Raw genomic sequence first — 15,480 nt, 5'->3', positions numbered from 1 at the left:
CTGACTATACTAAAGACCAAAAAGGTGCTCTAGTGTCAACTTTAACTTTTTATTTACTGCAGGTGAGATTTGAACCCTCAACCTACAGTCCAAAGAGGAACTTACCAAAGATCAAAGGGATTCTCTGGTACCACATTTAGATTTTATTCACTGTAGGTGGAGTTTGAACCCTCGACCTACAACTCAAAACTCAGTGATTAATTATCTCGAACACTTAAAAAAGAGTGTACAAAACACAAAAATGAGAAATTTGGGATAGTTTTAGACCGTGAAGGCAAACATTATTATTATTATTTTCTGAGAATTAAGTAATTAACTGGATTACGAAATTAATTAACTTAGAAATTCACCAATTACCATCATTTAATGGGACAAACTTTTCTGTCAATTTTTCAATTTGATGTGCGGAAAGGGTGGCAAAATGCTGGACCGTCCATTCGCCTCCTTTGTTGAGTTTTGAGTCACTTTATTGTAAAAAAAAAAAGTCTGCCTTTCGAATCAGTCAATATGATGCTTACTTTTCTGATTTGGTCCCCCCCAATAAAAAGCAAAAATCTAGAAGTCTTTTGTTCAGGGTAATATCTATATATGCACCAAAAAATATCTAAAATTTGGTAAATTTGAGAGAGCTGGACAGAGACAGCGGAACAGAACGCAACAGAAATGGCTGAGTCACACACACACATACTCGGAAAACGACGAATCAAATATTTGCTCGTTTCCAGCATGCAAAAAATTCTGTTGATTGATTCCTTCATTCACTCACTCACTCCCCCAAGATAAGACTTAGAAAGAGAGGGCAAGTCCACTGGCCACTGCAAAAACAGGCAATTCTGGCGACCTCTCAAAAGTCTCTGCTGAGCAATCGAATTTAATGGCGGCGACGGCAATGCCTTCCACTAACTCTATTTTTTTTCATTCATGCATTTTCACCGACTTCCGTGCAAAATTGAACTCCAGAATTCTGCTGCTGAATCATACTAGTCGTATTAGGAATTCGAGAAGCTTCCGATATTATTCGCCAAGTCGGAGAACAGGCTGCCGTTTCTTCGTGAAGAATGTCGCCAGTCATCAACAACAGCAGCTACAAGATCCTTCCACCAATCGCTCCGATGGTATGGTGCTGCTACTACATTCTATACTAGCTTAGTTTCACGCAGAATTAATTAAGGAAGATTAAGCTAATGACAGCGAGAAGTATTATGGAAGCTAGATGTTTTTGTCGAAGTGGTCGGCTGTTTGAGTATTGAATATTGATTAGCTGGATGTGAAGTCATTTGTCGCAAACATTGTACGTAAAATTTTGCTGGAATGGAATTCTCTGTTTATAATCCGCATGAGTTGAAGAGTTATTATGGTTAATTAATGCTGCTGCATAGTCTGCATGAGTTTGACGACTCTCGATTGAATTACTATACTAATATTATTGCTCCAAATCACACACAATTGTGAAGATAGGTCGAGTTTGCTTGTGTTGCTGTGGACTTTTGAATTAAAATTCCGGTCACAAACGTTAAACTTCAAAAGCAAATTTGTTCGTAAAGGCCATGGTTCTGTATGAACAAGGATATGGTTTATAGAATGTGGAAACTATGTTTGATTTCAACCTAGTATACAGCAAGGAGTTGTGAAACGAATATTTGGCATTTTAAATGGACATCTCTCTAAATTCATCATCACCTTGGAAGTTTTAAGTACTTTATCCACGGTGAGGTGTCATTTTTAAAATTTGATGTTTTTTCCTACTTGTGGGATAAAAATAGTTCAGCTTATGCCGCCATATAGATCTTTAGGAATCTGACATTGTTTGTTCCGATTCAGGGATTGCATTGGATGCTTTTCGGCCGGATTCTGCATCTATTGCATCGAGCATAAATTACCATGCAGAGTTCACACCTCTCTTCTCTCCTGAACAGTTTGATCTGCCCAAGGCATATTATGCCACTGCAGAAAGTGTCCGTGATATGCTCATTATAAATTGGAATGCAACTTATGATTTCTATGAAAAAATGAACGTTAAACAGGCATATTATCTGTCCATGGAGTTTCTTCAGGTTTGCTTTTATATTGGGAAGTTGCTTTTCATCAAGTACCAACGTATGCGAATGTTGCATCAATGTACAATCTCAGATTGCATTATTTGTGTTTCGTTGCAGGGCAGAGCATTACTAAATGCAATTGGAAATTTAGAGCTAATAGGGCCTTATGCGGAAGCTCTGAAAAAGCTAGGCTACAGATTAGAGGATATAATTGAGCAGGTTGGTTAGTTTATTTATTCAGCTCAATAGGTACATAGGTGAATCAGTTAAAAATGTTTTTCCCACTTGCGTATTCTCGATACTTATTAATTTGAATGCCTACAATACTCCTGAACATGCTCGCCCAAATTTAATTTATGCTGCATGGTAACGGCTTGACATTCCTGTACAACCAATTTTCCTCTCGAACCTGAGAGCCTTTGGTGTAACTAGCTAGGGGAAGTTTCACAATCAAATTTGAGTGGACTGACGTTTGTCAGTTGCTGGTTGATTTATATCTATAGTTTCCCTTACTGATAAAAATGGACTTCACTTCTTTTTAAGCTGTCCTTATCATGGCATTTTCAGGATGCGTTTATTGTGACATTAGTACACTATCCCAAGTCTCTCTCTTGATATTGACAGGAACCAGATGCTGCACTTGGCAATGGAGGTTTAGGGAGGCTGGCTTCATGCTTTCTGGACTCAATGGCCACCCTCAATTACCCTGCATGGGGTTATGGTCTTAGATATAAATATGGTCTTTTTAAACAAATTATAACGAATGATGGCCAGGAGGAGGTTGCAGAAAATTGGCTTGAGGTATTATTCTGCTCTATTTTCATTCTAAATTTTGGAAATATCTTGTAAGCTGATACGTTTCATTCCTGAATGTTGCTGTTGCAAGCAGTGTCCTTGTTCTAACCAAATTTCTATAAATCAGTCTCTCATTGTTCTTTTGTTGACTGACCATAGTATTCTAACAGATGGGAAACCCCTGGGAAATCGTGAGAAATGATGTGTCTTATCCTGTGAAATTCTATGGTGAAGTTACTGAAGGCCCAGATGGGAGAAAAGAATGGGCTGGAGGAGAGGACATAATTGCTGTAGCCTATGATGTTCCAATTCCAGGATATAAAACTCAAACTACTCTTAACCTTCGTTTGTGGTCCACAAAAGTTGCTGCAGAAAATTTTGATTTAAGGGCTTTCAATGCTGGGGAGCATGCCAAAGCATATGAGGCTTTAAAGAAGGCTGAAAAGGTTTACTTTGACTCATTACTCTTTAGCATCTTAATGAATTTTTCTTTGAGGACCTTAAGTGAATACAAATACACTTGCATGCGTTATATTCTATCTGCTGCCCGCTTTTTTGAGTTTAGAGCACCAAGGTTCAGTTGTTTCCTACTGGTATCCCAGCGAAACATATGCACATTTGTTTTCCATTGTCCATCTCTGTGAGGGGCACCCGAACCACTACTTGTTGAATCATTTCCTCCCATATTTTTATTTACTAACTAATGGCTTTTCATGCCTTATGTTCTGATGGCTAATTATATCTTGATGGAACAGATCTGCTACGTTTTATACCCTGGTGATGAATCTCTCGAGGGAAAGACACTTAGATTGAAGCAACAATACACACTATGCTCTGCCTCTCTCCAGGATATTATTGCACGATTTGAAAGAAGATCAGGGGACTCAGTGAACTGGAACCAGTTCCCTGAAAAGGTTGCACTGCAGATGAATGATACACACCCTACGCTATGCATACCAGAGCTGATAAGGATATTAATGGATGTGAAGGGTTTGAAATGGAATGAAGCTTGGGAAATCACTCAAAGGCATGTATGTTTAATTTCTGAACTATTTGAAGTGTTTCTTGAGTCAAGTGCCTTAATTCTGTTAATTTGTGTTCGGGATTTTTACTAGTGATATCTTACCTCTGATCTGAATTTTCCAGTGGTGAGTTCTGAACCTAGTGCATGTTGGCCATCTACATGCGTATACAAAGAAGATAGGTTCAAATAATTGTTGGCCTAGTGTATAGATTTTTTATGCAACTTAGAATACATACCATCTATGATTGTTCTAAAATGGTTCTTGGCATTGTTACTGTTTCACCTTCATCAGAACTGTGGCATACACTAACCACACTGTTCTTCCGGAGGCTCTGGAGAAATGGAGCTTTGAACTACTTCAAGAACTGCTGCCTCGGCATGTTCAAATCATAGAAATGATTGACGAGGAGGTAAGAGAAGTATGTTTGTGAGCAAACTTTGCCAGTTAGGCGAGAAGATTACTCTATCCCGCAACTTTTGCTACTGTTATTTTGCTTTCGTTCTATATTTTTAACAACCTGATGTGCTTCTTGACTTCTTGATGTCCTCATTTATTTTGTCCATGTTTTTGTGAAGCTTGTGAACACTATAATTGCTGAATATGGTACTGAGGATCTTCATCTGTTGGAAGAAAAACTGAGGCAAATGAGAATTTTCGATAATATCGAATTACCTGCTGCCATCTTGGAATCACTTATTAAGTCGCAGGAAAGTGTTATAGAAGTTCCAGCACAAGATGAAAGTCCTGATAAAGAAAAGGAAGCTGAAGATGGCAAAGAGGAAACTGAAGATGGCAAAGAGGAAACTGAAGCATTGGATAGTGCCAAAGATCCAGAGAGTGAGATTAAGGTGTCGTTTGAACCAGATCCAAAGCAGCCGAAGCGGGTCCGCATGGCTAATCTTTGTGTTGTTGGCGGGCATGCAGTAAATGGGGTTGCCGAGATTCATAGTGAAATTGTTAAAGAAGATGTTTTTAATGAATTTTACAAGGTAAGCAGAATTCACTATGAATTGTATTTGCATTTAAACCACAACTTCATCATTTGAAACTCAAGTCTAATTGGTGATTGATTTTGCCACTGATTGTATATATTGAATCCTGGCAGTTGTGGCCAGAAAAATTTCAAAATAAAACAAATGGAGTGACACCTAGAAGATGGATTCAGTTCTGTAATCCAGAGCTAATCAGAATTATAACCAAGTGGACAGGAACACCAGACTGGTTGACGAACACTGAAAAGTTGGTTGAACTTCGAAAGGTAGAGTCTCCCATTCTACTTTATCTTGAATGTTCAGAGTTCAAGGCTAAATCAACATCATGCTTTGACATTTTGGAAAGACTTCCTTTAATTATCTCACCAAATAGTGTCCATAATTGCAAAGCAGTTAAGTAGGATCCGCTCCATACGTGCATGGATCATGGAGAAGGTACATGGCTTCTGTTGAGTAATTTGTTAGGATGCACTTGGAGCTGCTGTTGACTCTGTGTTTTGCTATTTTTCCCCCCTTGGTTGTGGCAAGAAATGGGGAGGCATCTCCAAGATGCTTTCTTACTAGATAGCGTGTTAGGTGAAAAGCCAAATGTATTTTGCTACATCTGTAAATGTTATGTGCAATACTACACCCATAACATTCAGTAAAGAGCAGCTCTGGACCTTTTGTTCCTTTGATCTTCTGTTCAGGCCTAAATTTGCAAATTTAGTTCCATATTACATTTCCAAACTCTATGAAAATCTACATAAATGTATTATTACCGGTGGTAGCTGGTAGGTTAATAATTTCAGTGTCCCATACCCTAGATTTAATTCCCCTGTTCTCAAGTTCCAACTTCATTGGGCTCAAGCAAGATTATTCTAATAAAGTTCTTAATTAGGTAGAAAGAAGACAATAGGATTTGTGTATTTGATAGCTCGTTATTCTTGGTTTCTTAGTTGTTATTCTTCTACTTGTACAGTTTTGACGTGCATCCAAATGAAATGCGAATCTGACTAGCTTGATTTGTCCACAGTTTACAGATAATGATGAACTCCAGTCTGAATGGAGGGAAGCAAAAAGGAGAAACAAGATGAAAGTTGTATCTTTTCTCAAGGAGAAAACTGGATATGTGGTCAGCCCTGATGCAATGTTTGATGTCCAGGTGTTTCCCTAAATGAGATAGTTTCCATTCTAATAAGCCCCATATCATATTTTTAAAAGGGTCATGTAGGACTATTAGTAATTACCAGATGGATGGTCTCTGCAGGCTATGTTTGTAGAACACTTTGCTGATACGTGCAAAAGGATGTTAAACATTCTGCTTATAGCTTCTTAACAAAAAATTCTGAATAATCCACACTTTTTGCCGATTTCTACATGATTATGCTTATTTACAAATAGCATCCATCCATTGTATGCTAATCTGTTGCCTGCGAAACATTTTCCAGTGCCCATTCTAGCTACTTTTCTACAAACTTTTTAACTACAAGATGATAACCAGACTTAGCATGCTTTCAGGTGAAGCGTATCCATGAATACAAACGTCAACTGTTAAACATCATGGGTATTGTGTATCGATATAAAAAGATGAAAGAAATGAGTCCTGAGGAGAGAAAAAGAAAATTTGCTCCTCGTGTTTGCATATTTGGAGGAAAAGCATTCGCAACATATGTTCAAGCCAAGAGGATCGTGAAATTTATCACTGATGTTGGAGCGACAGTAAACCATGATCCTGAAATAGGGGATCTTTTGAAGGTATTTTGTGGCGATGATCTTAGATTTCATACTTACATAATAATAAAGCACACAGCATAGAAACTCCTTGTAGAATTTCTCAGATCATGGTATTCTCCTGTGAAAATTAGTCTAATGGTTCTTTATTTACTTAACCAATTTATCGACGACTAAAATAAACAGATCAGCGCCGCTAATCAGTAGTTGTGTTCTCTACCACTACTCACAGTGAGGAGATATGTCCTTTACGTTGTTTAGGATGCTATTTGGTTGCTTCTTGGACACTTGAAACTCATCACAAAGCTAGTCAACTTTAGAATTTTTTTTTCCTCCTGAAACTGTAAGCTATTAAATAAAGCAAGATATTAGAACATGTTTCTCAATCTTGCGATCTCATAATTTTAGGTTGTCTTTGTCCCTGATTACAATGTAAGCGTAGCAGAAGTGCTCATTCCTGGCAGTGAGCTGTCCCAACATATCAGGTAATTGATTTGTTTATGATGGAGCATGTTGCATTCTTTTCTACCATCCTGTTAGTGGTACTGTAACCAATAATCAGGCCTCAAGCTGCTATTAATACTAAAGATGCTTGATATACTTTTCTTTTTAGAAACTTTAGTTGCTATTCTTCCTTTGCACTACGCAAGCCATGTATGACCAAATATCTTGTTAACTTTGCAATATTCTGGTGACTGTATATTATTTACATCCTTTGTATAGGTTTACCTTTTTAACTGTAACATTTGGGCATTTCTTCCCAAATTTTGGCATACTGAAAGTTAGCTTTGAGAACAAGTTTCTATCCTACTTCTGACATCAATTATCTAAATTTCAAAGATTATAAGCATATTTCTCCTGTTCTTTTGAGACTTGATAGTGAGATAGAGAAGAAAGAAGACGAAAAAGATTATTGCATCCTAATATGTAACAAGCAGATACCACGATCAGGACTAGATTTTGTCATATAATCTGCCAGAAGCAGACTATTATGTGAAATGAATTAGATAAGAATGGCCTATTATCAACATTTAAAATAATTTAGGTCCCTTACCTTAAAGTTTTCCTGCGACTACGAACAAAATCCTTTGTGTTTCAAATTTGATCACCGCATACTAATATCTCTGCTTCTCTCTCTGTCTCTGTGTCTATCCCTCTCTTCAAATTTGATCTTCTTAGCACTGCTGGAATGGAGGCTAGTGGAACCAGTAATATGAAATTTGCAATGAACGGTTGCATCCTCATTGGAACGTTAGATGGTGCCAATGTTGAAATCAGGGAAGAGGTTGGAGAAAATAATTTCTTTCTTTTTGGTGCTAAAGCTCATGAAATTGCTGGTCTACGCAAAGAAAGAGCTGAGGGAAAGGTAAGTTTGCTAAGCCGAAGTAGATGAATATATTTATTCCTTTGTTAGGTTCTGGCTGATCCACCGAGAGCTATACAACTATTTCTACTTTTAGTATTGGTAAAACCAATTCCAAGAAAAGATAGAGAATCTTTTAAATTTTGAACAAATTGCATCATAATAGCATGTCATATTGGTTATCTACGTGTATAAACACGTGCGATTCTGTGTAGTTTGTACCTGATCCCAGATTTGAAGAAGTCAAGAAATTTGTGAGGAGCGGTGTTTTTGGCCCATACAACTATGAAGAGCTGATGGGTTCATTGGAAGGTAACGAGGGTTACGGCCGTGCTGATTATTTCCTTGTTGGGAAGGACTTTCCAAGTTACATAGAATGCCAAGAGAAGGTTGATGAGGCGTACCAAGATCCAAAGGTATAAATCATTGCCTAACTTGTGCATCAAAAATTACCTCAGCATCTGTCAATCCTGTTATTCTTGAATGCTATTGTAATATATCTGGACAGCAAGGTTTATTGGTCCTTTGGCTTCCTTTTCTTGCTCTGCTGGAGAGATGAAAGTTTTCCTGGCTATATATGGGTAATCTGCATTTGACTGGTTATGTATGTCACTGAATAAGCAAACATGACATGGAAAATACGCTACCAAAGAAGGCAAGATTGTTTTGGCTGTCTGAGTAACATTATGGCTATTTTTTAACACGCCTAAACAATAATGTGTTAACTTCTTTCTACATGATTTCGGTGGTATGCAAAGGATTCCTTTCATGTTCAAGAAATGAATCTCGTTCTACATTTGCATTTGGTGCATTACACAGTATAGCCTCTGCATCATTGCAACTAATATTATGTATGATGCGTGCAGAGATGGACCAAAATGTCAATCCTAAATACTGCGGGTTCATTCAAATTTAGCAGCGACAGAACAATTCATCAATATGCTAGGGATATATGGATGGTCGAACCTGTTGTGCTACCATAGAATAACGTGTTAGAGGAAAAAAGCCATCCTTCCAAAGGTACCCTCCCTTTCATCTGTTAAATAAAACTCGAGAGTTTCTTTCTCATGTTTTATATTGATATACAGGATTCTCTAGGCAATATTCAATGTCCTCCCTTGAGAGTTTCTTTCTCAATATTGTTGTACACTCGATGTTATTGAAAGCCTCTGTGCCGGAGTAAGTGGAAAACTTGCAATTACAATGCTAAGAATGGCTCGATTTCCCCGAAATTGGAGGTTGTATTTCCTTGAACTTCATGTTAACGGTCCATGGAGTAGATGCCCATTTCCTAAATTTCTTTCCCTTTTTGGTGCAAAAATTACATATCTTGCTCTAATATGGAGATAGTTGAAGTTCTATTCTATTCTAAGTCCATAAGACTGGGCATAAACCTTTCACAAATGTTTGGGTTAGTTGCGCCATGCTCATGCTGTAGTCTAGTGCAAGCGTTTCATTTTTTAACTCTAATTTGGGGCTACACGCTTATAGTGCGAAAAAATTTGGTACACAGTAGCAGTGAAATTCTCGAATATTAGATTTCAGTTTCCAACCACCTTATCAACCCAACTTTGGTTAGGAATGTTTCCTTAGCATGTTTTCGGTGACTTGCCTCCCGGGTTAGGACTCCTACGTTGTTGTCACCAAAGACAGAGAGTTGCTTGAAGCGACTCTCATCTTTTAGCGCTAAGGGACATCTGTTGTGATTTTTGCTTCGTGTCCTCGTGAGCTTTCTTTTGCTTTTGTTGAGGACGTTAGGAGGTATGCTATCCCCGCAGCATTAGGATGCCTTTTAATAGCTAAGTGACATCTGTTGTGCTTTCTTTTATTATATGCGACTCGCCGATTAACCAAAAAAAAAAACTTTTAGCGCTACGGTCTTCAGGTTGGTTTAGAATTGTATCGGACCCAGACTTAAAGACTATATATAATTCCCAAAAAAAACTTTAAGTCTGGGTCCAATTGACAAAATCAATTGTGCACCCCTCAACAAGTAGAACAGCAGCCATTTGGAACTTGGAAGCCGTACTAGCTAAATAATTTCCTTATTCCAAATAATTCCCAAAATTTTCAATGTGTTATCTTTTTTTTGAAGTGAAAGGTTTTGAATATAAAATTTTCAACTTATTTACTTTCTATCTAATTAAAAATGGCAATTGAAATAGGCACTCGCCCTGCGGGGCTGATTGGGAGGGGGAGGGGGCATTTTTCCTCTATTAAAAAATGGGGTGGGGTGAGGGCAAGGGCGTATATCTCCGCCTCTCCACTTGTTAAATTATTTATATATATAATTTAATTTAATTAGTTATAAATTTATACTAATGATATTATTAATTATAAGTATTATATAATATAATTAATATTATTAGTTATATTAATAATTATACATGCATATTAATAGAAATTATTAATTAATTATATTAAATTTATTAATATATTTATACTAAATCTATAATTATACTTAATACAACAACACTTTTTCTCAAAAAAAAAAAAATTAGTGGAAGGGAAGGGGCCGGGCAAGGGTACTAGTAGGCAGCGGCGTGGAGGGCCGCCCCCACCTGTCCGTTGCCATTCCTACATCTGACCACCCAGCCGTACAGCCTACTTTCGCTAGCTTGAACATTTATGTTAATGGTTGTCTATAATGTGATTTGCTCATTTGAAGGCAAAAATATGTGCTTCCTGTGTCTAGAGAATTTTGATATTTAAATAGTGGAAAATAAGATCTGTAACATTTGTGTCATTTTATTTTTTGTATATCCCGTATAAATTTAAGAATTTAATAGTTTTCACTCCACACGTTTATGCGAACAAATGGATATAAAATAAAACGAGGATGGTTTGAATATTTCGTTGGAACTCTGATATAATATATTATCAAGCACCTCAGGTAGCTTTTCATTCCTGCCAGATGCTGGAGGTACAAGTGGGTAGAATTATCCACTAATCCAAAAATCCTCTATGTCCGATCTAATTCGATGTAAAAATTAGGATACCTAATTTGTATTATTTGATCGGATCAAAAGAAGGTCGAGTACTTGCTACGATGCGAGACGGATTAAGGTCATATAATTAAAAACTCGCAAGTATCCGACCCACCCTACACATATTTTTTTTTTATTTTTATACACATTATGAAATAATATTTGTAGAGCTAAATAAGCAATTTTATTGAACAAATTGCATTACAAATATGAGAGACTATAGTTCATTTACAAGATTCATTAGTAGAGGTCATGATCTTATGTTTTGTAGAAAAGAATTTAATTAATGTGGAACATATATTTAAAAAAATGTGCTACTTATTTCAAACTTTATTGATTTTGAATTCTTTAATATTTTTCCTTTTTCTTGTATTCTCTTCGCATGCTTGTTTCTTGTTGGGAGACTTTTTTGAGAAAAAAAAGCTTTATTAAATCTTTGATGAATGTGTAAAATATAAAATTAAATTAGTATAAATTATTTTTTTTAAAAATTGAATGATAAGTAGGGCGGATCGGATACTCGTTGACTCGACCCTATCTCAACAACTACACTATAATCGGGTACCTGCTAATATGCGGGGCGGATAAGGATCAAAAAATGGCTAACCCATAAGGTGTGAGTTGGGTCAGTTAAATAGTGGACGAGACGGGTACCTGATCCACGCCCACCCTAGCTGGAGGAGCAAGCGTACCGGAAGCGCCGTACATTGACATTCACTAGTACTGGTTGTACTTGGATATCAAATTTTTTTCAAATAATATTTCACTTACATTATAAACACACTTCCCAATCCACCTTTTTATATTTTCAACTATTTTTTTGTCTCACATACATCATATCATAAAATACGCTGTAGTAATTATTCTAAATAATATTTCAATTAATACTCTATCCAAGCAAACCACCATCACTTAATCAAAGTAATGCGTAAGCAATAGCACCATAGTAAGAGAAAAATCTACACAGCACAATTGCAAACATGTTCAATAGTCTAAAGGGAAAGGATATGGCCATCTTCTGCAATATTTTGTTCTCCTTGCATTACCAGACTGAAAATTGCATGATTGCACAACCGACGATTGGATGCATTACCTTCGAAGCGATGCTTTCTTGCTCTCAAGATTTGGCATACTTTAATTCACGGCCTTAAGAAGCCTAGATTGGGCCTTTGGGCAGAATTTGAGCTAGCCAAAAATTGACTGTGAGAACCGATTCGGGTTGTAATAGCGAAATTCTTCACACAAACTATCAACTCACCTTTTTTTTTTTTAAATTTTAAATTATCCACTCACCTTAAAGTACGCTTTTTCCGAAACGAAAAAAACTCACAAACACACACACAATTAGATTAGAAACACTCGAAAGTTATGCCCATTAAACCGAAACGAGACCCATAGAGAATTCACGTCCAGCCAATTGGTACTCACCTTAAACTACGTAGTACGTACTGCCTAAAATTCCAACCAAAGGACACCCACCTGTGCAAGAGGCTACATTTAGTTTAGCATAGAATGAAGCTTTTAGATCCAAATATTTGTTAAATTAAACCAACCTTTTAACAACAATTCCCGGAATTGTATCCAAGTGACAGGTGCCCTGCCATGATACCTATCAGTGCTAAAATTAGTCATGTCCAAATCAACTCTAATTCAAACAACAAGAGTTTCATGATTACAACTAACGCGTTGTAGGTAATCAGTTTTCATCACATCAAAAAACCTGATCAAGTCTTTGTCCTTATAATTACAATCATTACTATTTTTAACTAAGTAGAAAAAAAATTAGAACTCCTGAAATTGCAAACTAGAACTCGGTACCACTTCTGTAATTACTTTAACCCAGGGCAAAAGCTATTCAAACTTCAAAGCTTTCATTCAACTAGGCCTATGACTTTGTCATCTGGGGACACAAAAGCTCAGACGTGCGTGCGACATTCACCTATTTCAGAAGAAAGAAAGAAAGAAAGGTGAATGATTCATTAACCCACTAACAAGTCCTGGTTTAGTTGATGAGATGATGGACGTTTAACACTACTAGCTTTGGTTTTGACCCTCTCCTCATTGGTAAGCATGAATTTAGGTTAGTTACGCCGCTTACTTTTTCTTTCTATACATCTGGGGATGATCCACCAGACACGCATAAAGCGAAATGATTGGTCTTTTGGAACTCTTTCCAAGAAAGAATCAGAGCGGACTGTGGAGACGCTACTAGAGAAAGTGTGCTCTTTTTACTTTTTGGCTAAGGTTCAAATGCATGCATCGCATTCAACCAACAGTGACCGAGTCCATGGTAGCTTCTATTCACAAGTTTTTCCATGCATACGTGGTTGCATCAAGTGGCAAGGAGCAATCCAAAACCATCAACGGTTATACATGCATCCCCATCGTTTATAAATGCCCAAAAAAAAAAAAAGTTCCACAGCTCTTTTCTTCTTTTATATATATATATATATATCTATGGAGGGGATATTCAATTTGCTTTATGCAGTAGTACTATACTATTATCTAATAATTAAGTAGCAAACCCAAAAAATTTAGAAGAAGGGTCGATAGTGCGAGGGAGGAATAGGGCTGGGAGATGGCCAAATAATGTGGTTGTTTTAGTTGGAGTCTGACCTATAGCAGCATCATATGATGCTTGGGAGGAAGTTCACTAATGAAGTCTGGGCATCTTCCTATGTATTTTGAACGGCAAAACATGGTTACATGTAGTTTGGTACTTTAGATGAAAGAAACGGGTGGGATATGCATAGTTTTGATACAATGACCACCTTTAAAACCCATGTGACTTTTCCACCGAATTCTTGTCCGGATCAACAATTTAGGTAAGTAAAGAGACTGAACCCCTCCTGTTTCCCCGACCAAGAAAAACCAAGGAGAAAAAAGGGACTTGCGGCTCTTTTTCACTTTTGGTTTCCTCATACTTCTTTAATTAATCCTATTACACATATCTGCTGAGTATATATATAAGTTTGCGTCTATAAAGTAAATGGTCGGTCACCTCTAGTTAGTAAAACGCCCTTAGCCTACATATGATCCGTCTTTGATAAAAGAGACATCAAGAATAATATATAGTATGTTGCAAAGTGAATAAACACAAGTTAGGGAACAGGTAGTTTAGGGTAGATTCTATTAATGGTTCATGCATGAATGTTTGATCAATATCTCTCGGTCCCATGAATGAGCAGTAGTTAAGATTCTACTTATCATTCAAAATCTCAAGTACTACTAACTAGAGCTATTCCTTACTAAAATTTTCTCTAACTCAAGTAGTCAAGTGGTTGTAAAGATGTCATTTTCGTGGCTTCCCAAAGGGAACATAAGATGGTTGTGCAAGCATCATGACCCTATCCACCACTTACCCATTTCTAATGATGAAATATAACTAATACAAGGAAAATTTTTTTGGTGGTTTTTAGGAATTATGATGATTTTATCATCAAGATTCAGTGCTCCTGTAAATGAACCACTATGCTTTTTTTTGCCCCACTTGTGAGCAATCTCTGACTCTTGCATCTATTCAATTCTTTGTCGGCAGAAGCTTCTCAGCCATTGGATTTTCATCCTCATTAATTGTTGCACTAACACTTGCTCAATTCGATCAAGTGACGGTAGTAATTAATATATGTCTCTCTCTTTGTGGTGAATATTTTTTTTTGACATCCCATGGCTAGCTTGTTATCGGTTTACTTCGACCTCATGATCTAGAAAGGTGGTTTCATTCGGGTCAACAATGTATGGTTTTTTTTTTTTAAAAACCATCCATCTTATTACAAATAAAGAATGATTTACCGAAAGCTATATGATGATAATGCTTTTGATTCTTCAAACCACAACATGCGATTCATTAGGTTGTTTGGCATCATGAGCATTGAAGTTGGTCGATCCATCGTGATTTCATCTGGCCATTTTCAACTTGACACTCAATTTGGAAGATTACAACACATCCCACTTCTAGAAAATGTCATGGTAGACTATCTTAACGACAATATTCAATTGCAATCATTCATTTACCTTTTCTGCTACTCAAGCAAATATATACCCTAGGGTAACGTTAAGTTCCTTAGTTTTTGTTGCTTCGCATTCTTTTTCACAGATCAAAATGGTGTCGTGAACTATTTCAACCAACAAAAATTATATATATATACACACACACAGAAAGATCGTGTCGTGAAAAGATCACGACGGATAACAAAGCAATCACCTTAATAGCTTGTTGTCCACAAGATTTTTTTTAAACAGTTTGTCCATTACATGTTGAGGACTGATTTGATGTAAATTCCATATATAATTAATTCGTCAAGGGGCGCAACTGCTTCATATATAATTCCCTTCTCTCTGTCTCCCTACATTAACCAAATTAATGAGATTAGCCCTGCTTAAGCCGATTGATAGGGCATAGGGCATATCCATCTGTTCTAGATATATACCTTAATTGGTTGACAAAGAGGTGTTCCACTTTTCTAGGTCTGTCCCTTTATATCCTAAAGTTGGAAGATTGCCGTAGGATATATATATATTGCAACCCCTGCAACTACAAAGGAGATTAGCAGCCAAGTACATATG

The 15,480-nt window shown here is 36.9% G+C and overlaps 1 protein-coding gene across 1 annotated transcript; it reads left to right on the top strand.

Annotated features, from left to right (window-relative positions):
• Window positions 1-781: 781 nt before the first annotated feature.
• LOC113753862 (alpha-1,4 glucan phosphorylase L-2 isozyme, chloroplastic/amyloplastic-like) lies at window positions 782-9,159 on the top strand. The gene is made up of 16 exons (XM_027298125.1): window positions 782-1,115; window positions 1,822-2,054; window positions 2,157-2,258; window positions 2,664-2,840; window positions 3,005-3,280; window positions 3,590-3,861; window positions 4,151-4,268; window positions 4,435-4,848; window positions 4,965-5,117; window positions 5,867-5,995; window positions 6,352-6,588; window positions 6,973-7,049; window positions 7,744-7,930; window positions 8,143-8,343; window positions 8,794-8,947; window positions 9,016-9,159. Exons 1-15 carry the CDS (start codon window positions 875-877, stop codon window positions 8,908-8,910), a joined length of 2,934 nt encoding a protein of 977 aa, XP_027153926.1. The 5' UTR covers window positions 782-874; the 3' UTR covers window positions 8,911-8,947; window positions 9,016-9,159.
• Window positions 9,160-15,480: the final 6,321 nt, after the last annotated feature.

The sequence above is a fragment of the Coffea eugenioides genome, chromosome 11 (assembly GCF_003713205.1).
Source record: "Coffea eugenioides isolate CCC68of chromosome 11, Ceug_1.0, whole genome shotgun sequence".
Lineage (NCBI taxonomy): Eukaryota > Viridiplantae > Streptophyta > Magnoliopsida > Gentianales > Rubiaceae > Coffea > Coffea eugenioides.
Note: the sequence above shows the minus strand (reverse complement) of the source record. Positions and strands in the feature narration are given on the sequence as shown.